The 11,184-nt window shown below is 42.2% G+C and overlaps 1 protein-coding gene across 2 annotated transcripts in view; it reads left to right on the top strand.

Moving 5' to 3' along the window:
- The window catches only part of BTRC (beta-transducin repeat containing E3 ubiquitin protein ligase), a 97,418-nt gene extending 88,656 nt beyond the window's left edge, over positions 1-8,762 (top strand). For both annotated transcript variants that reach the window (XM_031062420.1, XM_014309880.2), the window contains 4 exons: positions 3,056-3,166; positions 3,771-3,849; positions 7,161-7,354; positions 8,377-8,762. In XM_031062420.1, the coding sequence (XP_030918280.1) occupies positions 3,056-3,166; positions 3,771-3,849; positions 7,161-7,322 (352 nt within the window). In that variant the 3' untranslated portion in view covers positions 7,323-7,354; positions 8,377-8,762. The remainder of the gene's footprint in view (positions 1-3,055; positions 3,167-3,770; positions 3,850-7,160; positions 7,355-8,376) is intronic.
- Positions 8,763-11,184: the final 2,422 nt, after the last annotated feature.

Here is an 11,184-nt window from a genome sequence, read left to right on the forward strand (position 1 = left end):
TTTTGGTGAAACTTGAAAGCTGGACAGTGTAAGCAGGAACCCTTCACTTCACATGTCAGTAGTAATTTTTCCTCAGTGAGAATGATCTATATCTATGCTATCGTTTGCCTGTGGACTTGGTTTGCAACATGCTGCCTCTCCCTGCTCTGCATTCTGTAGAAACACAGTTGTCCTTTGGTTGACATCACCAGGTCACTGTTCCAAATTTTAGTACAAGGCTGTCTGAGAACATGACCAGGACAGCTAAAACTTCCATCTCTTAATCAGGGGAAGAGGTATTACAGGCATTGTGTAAGAGCAGCACCACTGCTGAGAACTGCACTTCAAATAGAAAAAATAACCCTCTGCAGTTGTACCATGAAACTTGGCCACAGAAGTAGAGCAAGAAGTAGTTAAATACTACAGCAGCTAGGGAAGGATCTAAAATATGCAATGCTAATAAAAATAAATGTCAAGATAGTGATAATGCTCTACAGGAATACAGTTACTTTTATGCTTGCATTGGACAAAATCCCTACTTCATAGATAAATTGTGCTAGAATTTCAGGAGTGTCAACAGTGAATCTTAATGGAAGTCAAGTTTAGCAGCAGTGTGAGCACGGCAAGAGACTTACCCGATGCTAAGACAGTTTTCTCCCAGCCATTAGCAGACGGCACAAGTCAGTAGAAGGATGATTCAGAAAAAGGTTTCTAAGTCATCTTTGTGGATGGCTTGGTGCTTTGTAGATTTGATATTAGACAATATCATCTTGGGTTAAGTTTTTAATGAGTGGTTGGTCTTCATGTGTCTATTTCTATTTCTAGTGCACACATAAGGATCTGATACCAATCTGTTTAGACAACAGCATTCTTTCTAAGAGGTGGGGATTCAGACTCACCTGCCTTCTGTACATCTCCCTGCTCTGCTTTCAAGTGAATTAAAGGCTGAGATAATTGCAGACCTCCCTCTATTTCCAGAAGTTCTCCCAAAGTTATAGGAAAGAGCAGTGGTAGTGTTTTTGACTGCGTACACTATTGAAGTGATTTTTTTTAGTTAGTTAGTTCTCAAGCCTTTAGTTATTTTACTCTTTGTTCCTTTGAATATTTAAAAAAGTAGAAGTTAGAGAAACTTATAAAATCTGAGAAGGACCCTTGGCACCAACTCTGCTAAGAGACCCTACTCTTAATAGCAGTCATCCCCTTTGTACGTGAAAACCCATTTGCCATGTGACAAGGGACATGATCATCTCTTTTAATCCCATTCAGGTAAAACTTCAGACTGGGACCTGAAAATACAGGCCTGAGTAAGTGTGATGCAGCCTCCCAGAGCTGTTGGCAATTTCATGATCAATGGCAAGGAATGGAAACACATGGCACAAAAGTTCCTGGCACAAGATTGCTCTTCCAACCTTTCTGCACCAGTTAATGTCTGGCATTGTCCATCCTGTTTACAGTCCTTGAGAGTTGTAATGCTCTCTGGCAGCCAGAGTGCCTTTGGCTGACCTTTGTCATGGAGTTGCTTGCTCTGACCTTGACTGGTGTGCTGTACTCAAGTAAAACTGTTGGGCCCTTCACAGATTCCTGAAAGATCAACTTCACAGATTGAAGAATCACTTTGAGCTCCTTGTTGGCTTCAAACATGTACATAGACCTATCCTTTCTCAGTTCCACAGTGACAAAAGCGTTCTGTTCATTCCTCTGTTGTCCAAAATGAGAGCAACTTGTTGTGGCAAGACAGCTGCAGTCATTATCCACCAGCCTTGGGCACACATCAACCCGATCTGGATTATTCCCCAGGGAACCTCAGGAATAAAATACATGGGGGATGGTTTATCTCTTTCTTTCTCTCAAGCAAAAGTGACCTGACCTCTCAGCAGCTGTACTGCTTCAAGATGTGTCACCCAGAGAAATTCCACAAACCCCCATATTTCTCACTGCAGTGAAGTTCATGCCAGTCAGAGCACTTACTGAATGAGCATTTGAGAACATTTGTGACTACTTTCTTTCTGCTGTGTGTCAGGGAGTCAGAGCAGATATTGCAATTACAGGACTGCTGTATGAGCAGAACATGTCTCAGCCAGAGATGGAACACCTCTAGACAGTACATGTCAAAGAATTTCAGTTCTTGTAGGCAAATAATCTTTTTTTATCCATGGTAATTGGGAGTCATGTCAAAGAGCTGGCAAAAGTATGGAAAACAAATAGACTTACTTCATAACTGTTTGAAGCCTTTAACTAGTTTTCAAGGTAGGGTGCAAGTGTAAAAATTATGTATTTTAATTTGTCTCTGTGCTGAAAATCCATCATAAAAGCTAAAACTCTAGGGTAGTTACAGTTGAGAGAATAATGTGTTGCTGGGCCTCTTACTGTATATTGGTTTGAGTGCCAGAACTTTTTAAAAATACTGCATTATTAGAAACAGTTCACATAGAGCCACAGGAGTTATTTGAGAGCAAGAAAAAAAATTAATTTAAAATAATAAACACAGAGCATCCATTTTAGCTTATGCATAAGGTGCCTGGATTACAGATTAAACATACCTTCAGGAGGAGAAATGACAAAGGAAAAGGTCTTTTAATTCTTGTACATCTCACCACTATATTGATAACTTAATTTGTCTGATGGAAGTCTTCAAATCAGAAATGGGCATGTAGGGGAAGAGAAGGGGGCACATCCCCCATGAAGGTGATCATATCAATTGAAACAAGCTGCTGAGAGGATTAGTCAGTGTCTCTCACTTAATATCTTAAAACCAAGGCACGACACTTTTACAAACTATGAACTTCAGTAAAACAAAGTGAGGCTCACTGTGAAGATAACTGGAGCTGTAGATACTAGACACAACTGGTTTGTGACTCATCTCCTGTGTGTTACTGTAACATCCTAGGGTCATGTGGAAAATCATGTATCCGTTTAACTGTGGGGAAAGGCGTGATGAGTGTGGTTTGTTTCTTCTTTGTTGTTCCATCATAATTTTTATTTCCAAGTTTCCATTAACTACAAGCAAAGACCAAATGTTTCAGTGCAATGCTAAGGTATTAAAAAATTCTTAATGCTTCTTTGTACTCTCTTCCAGGCTGTGGGATATAGAGTGTGGGGCATGTTTACGAGTACTGGAAGGCCATGAAGAGTTGGTGAGATGCATACGCTTTGATAACAAGAGGATAGTCAGTGGTGCATATGATGGGTGAGGTTACCAGTGCAGTCAATGCTTTGCATCTTTCTGTCTGTCTCAGTGTCTCCCATCCCACTTTGTGCATCTTCTGTATAAATATCAGACTCTCTGTCTGTCATACTAAGAGGACCTTTTCATGGCCAGTAAGTGAGAACCATGCTATAGAGCATAGCTTTTATTCTTCTTTTAAAATAAGTCCATGTGATTTGATGTGTGTGGTCCAGTTCTTGTGCTTGGTAAGAATATCTGACTGACTCAACCTGAAACTCCTTCCAGCTCAACCACTTTTAAGAACAATCTTTCCCATCTGTGGTTGTCTTCAGGACCATTTGCCATTACAGACAAGTTGTCTGCACTCCCATGTGTTTCTGTTAGTTATTACCACCTGCTTTTTATGTGTTTTACTTTATTGACAGCATATTTTTACCTCCCATTAAGTTCTATAAGCTTTACAAAGGGGAAATGCAAGAAGCAAGTCTCAAGAGCAGAAGGATTGCTGTAATTTTCCTTAAACTGACGTATTAGCTAAGTTGTACTAACAGTTATTTTTTTTCTGTGAGTACTTGCTCTTTTCTCTTTAACAGAGCCATGGTGTTTGTCTATTTTTCACCACTAGGAAAATTAAAGTATGGGATCTTGTGGCTGCTTTGGATCCCCGTGCTCCAGCAGGGACCCTCTGCTTGCGAACCCTTGTGGTAAGAGCTTTAGCTAGAGGTGTTGAGGAAAGTGTGCTTGTTCAGAGTTATCTTGAGCTGTGAAAACTCAAATCAGTTTAGCCCCAGTCTGCAGGATCTTGAAATAATTTCTAGGGGTCTGGCTTTTTTGGGTGTCCAACTTCTTGTAATTTTGCAAGCTATTAATTGCAAGCATTAAAAGTTAGAATCTCTGACCTTTTCACTCTGCTCTGAACTTTTCAACAGTTTTATTCTGTGATCTGAAGTTAATAACTGAATCCATTTTTTAAGTCATCCTTGGAATCCATATGCTAGTGGGTTTACATTAATCTGTGTGTACCTGATGATGCAGTAGTAAGTTCTCTGAATTGTTGGCATGAAATTTCTCTAAAATAGTACATTCCCAATCTGAGGAACAAACACACTTGGGATTGCTTTTAACTGCCTTTTGGGTGCTTAAAGAAAAAGCAGGACAGAAACAAACAGTGAAATTGCCTTATGCTTAAACAGCAACTACTCTTTTCATGCTGTCCACTGGTTTCTAGTGCAGGTCAATTATAGTGTGGTTAAAATGTCATTATGTGAGTGTTAACAACATTCACAGTCATGTTTAAAAATGGCTCTGCTTGGTCTTAGAATAATGTGGGATAGTTGTGAGAAAAATACCAGGACAGCCAAGGCCTCGGGGTGGTTCTAAGTGTTCCTCTACCACATTCAACTCAAAAAAATGGCACTATTGCTAGGAATAAAGCAAGTTTTCAACCAGTACCAAAATCTCATTGAAAAATAAGTACTATATGTTTTTATTTCTTAGGTTGAAAGTGTTTGGGCAGTGTTTCAATAGGTATATGTTAGAACTTCTCCTGCTGTGGCTCATGACTACAGTCTGTGCTGTAAAACAGGATCATACCAAGGCTATCTGATTCTCTGAAAGTGTGGTTACTTCTCACCAGCTGAGCTGTGCTGGCTGACCTTCTGCACACCCATCAACCACCTGAATTGCTCCTGTTGTAGATTTCACTGAAGTACTTTACATCACATTTGGTGCAGGCTGTGAGGTTACTGGGACTTAGTTGACAGGCCGTAAGATCATTAAGTCATGCTACCCTTTTCCAATCATGTATTTGGACCATCAGCTACAGGATCAGAGTCCATGAGAGCTTTGGATGCCCGCAGGTGCTACATTGAAAAACCTTCTTGTTAGCCAAATAGAAGTGCAAATAGTTTCATGGCTGAAATCCAGAAAAGCCCTTGGTCATTGGTCACCCAGTTCCAAGCTATGGAACAACTCTCTGCCCATGAGCTCATATCCTGAGAGTCTAAGACTTAAGACTTGGTATTAGTAATGTTTCTGCTCCAGCCTGAGACAAATATGTGCCTAGTAACCTGTAGACTTAATTTAACTGCTGTGATTTCCTCTGCATTTTCCAGCAGTGGACAGCCAAAGTGCTCCAGCTAATTATATTATAAATCAGAAGTGGTGGGATGGAAACACTGTAGGAATCTCAACACATGGGTACTCATAAATCCCTGTTTGATAGCAATGGAGGGGGCCAAAAGCAGGGTGGGGAGCAGAGGAAACTGTTGCAGTGCTTTTAAGACTTTTATGACAACGGGGTGTCCTTACACCCGCTTACCCGTGCTTTGGTGTTTTTTTCCTCTTCCCTCATCCTCCAAAATTAAACCTGGCTGCACAATGAACATCATGAGTCTCCTGCTGCTTGTGTTCAATTTTCAAACAGTAGGAGGAAAGTGCACAGATAACAAATGTTCGCTGCATGCCAGGTCCCTTCCAGTTTTGTCTTCCGTTAGCTGGAACAGTGCGACATGAATTTGACAGAAGCTTTCCATGAACAGAATAAGCTCACAGTTCAGCTTTGCTTGTGACATAAACAGTCCAGGTAGGGCAGCCTTACTTAGACCACAGTGACTGGGATCAAAAAGAGAGTTTTGAAAAGAACTTCTGAAAGTACCTCTCTCTCTCTCTCTCGCTCTCTCTCTCTCTCATTCTCTCTCAACGCCCCCCCCTCCCCCTGCCACCATCTCTGTGAATAATCCATCCATGGATCTGACTGTTGTAATGATACTTTTTGGAAGAATTTCTTTACTGCTATAACACAAAATCTGGAAAAACACTTCCCTTAAGAATAAGTGGGAAGTCAGAAACTCATAAGGTGTTTATAAAACAAACTCAAGTTAAAGATCAAAAAGGTTCCATTGATTAGAAATTCTAAAAAATTTATCTTAGAATCTGGCTTACGTTTGCATTTATTCTTAGATAATTTTGATTTAAAGATTCAGAAATTCACTTTAAAGCATCTGTTGTTCTTTGTAAACTGAGCTGTATTTTTGTGTCTTGTATTATAAGACAAAGATTTCCCCTTTAGTAACTAGCAATTCTCTTTTGCCTAAATGTTTGAGAAACCTGTAGATTCAGTATTAAAGTATTTTAAGACATGTTTTTTTCCTGACCCTCAGAAGCTCCTTACAATGTATGAGCACTAAAGAGAAATGTGTTCATGGAAGAGACAGGGCTCACTGTAACTGCACAGTTTCTGTTCCCTGTTGACCAAGGAGGAAGCCACTGCTTTTGGAGTGCTGTGAGCACGAAGAGAAAATTGGCAACGCACAAGTGAAAGCAGAGTGGATTTGCTCTGTGAAATCCAGGATCTTGCCATTGCCTCCTGTTAATTATGGTCTGAACTCTTGCCAAATTGTCATGCCATTTCCACTCAGCCTTGGAGCAGAATGCAAACTGCCTATAAAGAATGCCCTTTCTAGATCATATTTTTAGAACTGCTTAGGAGGAATTACTGCTGTGTCACTGGACTTTACAACAGGTCCTTAGTGTCCTCCACTGTTAAGCTGTTCCCTCTTCAGCAGTGGCAATGATGCCAAGTCTTGAATGCAAAGTTCTCATCTCTTACCCTGTAACCTACTGTACCTGGGAATGCTGTAATTTCAGGGAGGAGTTTTGCCATGGAATAAGGAAGACAGTGCACCTGTCAGCCTCACCAGATGGAATTATGTGGGGAGGGAGTTTGGTTTGTTCTGCGCAGCGTGTGTCTAATATTGGGATTTAAGGAGTAGTGGGACAACTATAATGTAAACTTCCTGCAAGTCAAATACTCGGATATTTTCCTTGTACTCAGACTTTTCCTTGAGACAGGGTTTAATTTATGCTCTGGGATGCTGATGCACAGTGTGTCATCTGGGGTTTACTGACAAATTAATATGACACTAAAATCAAGCCCAAGTTCATCTTCCCTGCTCCATCCCAGGTGCCAACTAGTTTGCAAGGTAACATGCTCTGTCTCCCACTGGCATTTCAGGAGCATTCTGGAAGAGTCTTTCGACTTCAGTTTGATGAGTTCCAGATCGTCAGCAGCTCACATGATGACACCATCCTCATCTGGGATTTTCTGAATGACCCAGCTGCCCAGGCAGAATCCACGCGTTCCCCGTCCAGAACGTACACCTACATCTCCAGATAAATAACACTACACTGTACCTCACACTCGCACAGGTAAACAACAACAAAAAAAAAATCTTTCAAAATAAGGTGAGGCTCAAAGGTGGCACTGGATGTAGTGTGAGCCTGCTGTTTGAATAACTGGCTGGGTTTAGCAGTGTTTGTCATCTTGGTTATACAGTAATTACAGTGTCCTGTTAAAGGACAGGAATTGTTCTGGTACCTTAGAATAGGGACTTTATTTTAGGATTTGTGACATGTGGTGCCTATGACTCCCCCTGAAGAACTCCTCCTCCTCTGTCCATCATCATCAATAATTAAATCAGTTATACTGCTGTCCAGAAGGAAGAAGGGTTTCTGCAGAGCGAGTAGAGCAGCTGCTGCCTAACAAGAGGATGCAGATGGCCTGACCCTGGGCAGTTGTCACCAGGCAGGAGGGTTTTGCCAAGAACCTCCCTCTGAAGTGATGACCATTCTCCTCACTCTGCAGCAAGCTGATTCAAGATTACAGTTTGGCTAAGGGAGGAGACACTGAGGCACAAGCACAAGCCCAGGCAAATTAAATCGAGATGCATCAATGTGCAAAATCATTTACGGATAGGGCCTAGCCCTTGTTCTCTCTCGCATGGCATGGATGTTAAATTATTCATATCAGGCCTGCTTGGTTTGCTCATCACCTTTTTTCTTGGCCAGCACAGTGTGGGGAGTACAAAATGTTTCATATGTTTGGGTCAGCTGTAGAGTGAATTTGATGCATATGAGTGAAGTGGCATAACATGATTGCCTGTGTGGGTGGGTACATGCACAATTACTGTTAATAGCAGTAAACATAAGAGAGAAGAATGGCAGAAGAGCTGACAGGCTTCTGCAAAGGGGTGTCCACAGTGACATTTTCCCATGAAAGTGCTCTGTCACGGGGCATATCCTGTATCCTGTTTGGTAACTGTACAGTGATGCTCTGGACCTGTCAGATCTTGATTTTCTCAAACACTCTGGTCAATCAGATGCTATTTTAAATCATTAAAAGGCTTAATATGAATGGGGTTTGTTTGGTTTGTTCTGTTTTTTGTTCCCAGGACTCATTTAAGCTGCAGTATTTAAATGCCAGGACAAAAGAACTATCCACGTAACCAATTCTTGCTGAAGAGAGAGGCTCTCAGACTTGTTTCTGGAACAAAGTTGGCATGCGGTTGATCTCAGACAGGGTCTACTCAGCGCGGCTGACTGCTAAAGTGCTGCTATATCAGAAGATGACTTTTATCTTTCATGAACAGCTAACATTTTTAAACCTTCCCATCCCTTTCTTCCCTCATTCCCCTCTTCATGTTCACTCTTCCCCTTACCCCATTTGATTCCACTCCAAGCCCAATGTCCTATGAATATATTTAAGATGTCACCAGAATGTGTTGCTTTGCTGTTAAGCAGAAGACTTACAGCCACAGTGCATCCTGCTGAGAGTCACTTCAGGGTGGGTGGGAGGGTGGGTGGGTGGGGAGGCTGCTACTCTCAGGCTGAAATCAATATCCATTGCTAGGCCTTTGAAAAAGCATTCAGCTCTGAGGAGCAGCAGAAACACTTATAACAGCCAGACCATCATCCCCCCAACCCCAGCTTCCCTGCGGCTTTTGGCTGTTCTAACTGCAGACTTATTTTTTGTGGAGAGAGGACCCTTGAAATTTGACTATTATGAGCCAAATCCATCTCTTTCCTCTCCTGCCTGCTATGCTAACCCTTTGGAAGCTGGATGTGTATTGTAGTCTCCCCTTAACATCGGCTTTGCTGGGGACTGCTAGTCAATGAAAAGTTAAACTCTCTCCTGCCAAAGTCCCAAGCATGATGGACTGGGGCTGAGATCCTGTCCACCCCCACCCCAGGTGAACTGTTGGCCCAGGACAGTATTTCACTAGGAAAGGGATTGTCTGTACCATCTTCCTACTGCTGTTCTCCCTGAAGACAGTATGTTGCTGATGGCTTATGAATCATTCTGTAAATTGGAGAAAGTTTGAGGCTAGGCTGAGAAGGAAAGCTGGACATTGCTCCTATCTTTCCATTCCTTCTCCCTCAGAGAGGCTGCAGATGGGTACTGGAAGAGGGAGCTGTTAAAAATTTCGTGGAGCTCTCAAGTGCCACTCTAGAGTTGACATACTACACAAACATTCTGCCCATGACTATAAGACTTTGCCTCACTTGAATGAGCAAATGCACACCCTGGAGATGGTGGCAGAGTAAAATGAGTTGGCCATGAGGACAATCATTGCATTTAGCAATGGCTCCAGGCCAATTCTGCAGCATTTTTGGGACTGGCTTTGCTAGAAGGGATTGAGGAGTTTTTGGTCTGCTTCTGTAACCTATGTACCGCCTTGCAGTTTAGGGACACAGGCTGATTAGTCCTTTTGCTGATAGCTGAGATGGGTCTTTGCTTTCTGGCTGAGTCTTCTGCTAATTGTCATTGTTTAGAAGACAAAAATAGCCCTGAAGAGTAGGTACATGAGAAACAATTCTGCATGTCTGAACTAGACAGAGGTCTGGGGGTAAACAGCTCTCTTCACAGAGCTGGAACAAATTGCAGCTGGCCTGCATTTAGATTAGAAATGACTCTGTAAATCAGTCCCTGGCCATTCCAGGTTTAGGCCCAGATCCTCTGCTGTAGGGGGGGGTATGGAAAAATCTCCACTGCTTTAGTGGGGAGTTGCTCTAATCCCACAGCAGGAAATCAAGGTCCTTTGTCTCTGGGCTGGAGGGCTGCCTGCTAACTGGCTTTGTTAACACCCTCTGAACTTGGCAAATGGGATTTTTTTTATAAGTATTTCTCATCAACTTCACTTTCCTGGGGAAGCTCTTGCATTGTTTCTAATTGCTTGGGATGCGCTTTTTCCACCAGTGAAATCTAGCAAGGAGCTGGTCCAAGAGTCCCCAGAGAGCAGTCCAGAGGCTTGAATAATTTAGGTGATAGCTAGGACAGACAAGAAGGCAATGGAGTTAGGGAGGAGGGCAAAGCTGGTTCTTGGGTAGTACCTAGTGCATTTCCTGAAGCCTGTGGGCAGCAGTGTCAAGCATCTCAGAGCATGTGATCACACTCCTCTTTTCTGATTGAACTATTCCTGTAAAAGAGTCAAACAGGTTAACAACTCTGCTCAGGTAACAGTGACAGAGTGACTTACCTCTGCAGAGTCATAAATAAGTTCTGAGTCACAATGTTTATCCACAACTAATTTTAAGTCCAGGAAGGCTGTTTGGGCTTTCAGTCAGCTCGACATATCATGAATATTGCAGTCCCAAAGCCAAATTGGCAAGGGAGCAGAGAGAATCAAAGTTCACGTCCCAAACTTCGTTGAATTCAAGTTCTGAGTCTTAATACTATTTTAAGAGTCTCTCTAAGTTCATGTATTACAAGGTCTGCAGCATGGCTGCATATCAGCAGGGGTTTGTACGACCTTGGGTGAAGATTTAATAATTATTTTCCTCAGTTTGGTCATCCTCTGTCTTTTCCATTTCTGTTAATGTAGAAAACAATGATCTGTTACTCCAGCTACTGAAGGCTGCAGAACTTCCTAATATTTTAATTACATCTTTGTGGCCAATACCTTCAAGGATGTGTTGTATTTTTGCTGGTTGAGAGAATTTGGGAGAACTGGCAGACTGGCTGGCCAAACACAAGAGATACCACCACTGCAAATTGTCCTTGGTTGTCATAGCCCTGCTGCTCTATGCTGCTATTCTGTTGAGTCTTCAAGTGGTGCCGTACTTGGTACTCTGCTGTATAGAGCTCTTTAAGGTACATTTAGCAAGCAACTGCTGGAATCCATTTTTGGCACATGGTAAGAAAGGTGTGTCACCCTCAGGAAGGGACTGTGTCTAGGTACTTCAGACAGGACTGCAGAAGG

Source organism: Geospiza fortis, unplaced genomic scaffold (assembly GCF_000277835.1).
Source record: "Geospiza fortis unplaced genomic scaffold, GeoFor_1.0 scaffold130, whole genome shotgun sequence".
Lineage (NCBI taxonomy): Eukaryota > Metazoa > Chordata > Aves > Passeriformes > Thraupidae > Geospiza > Geospiza fortis.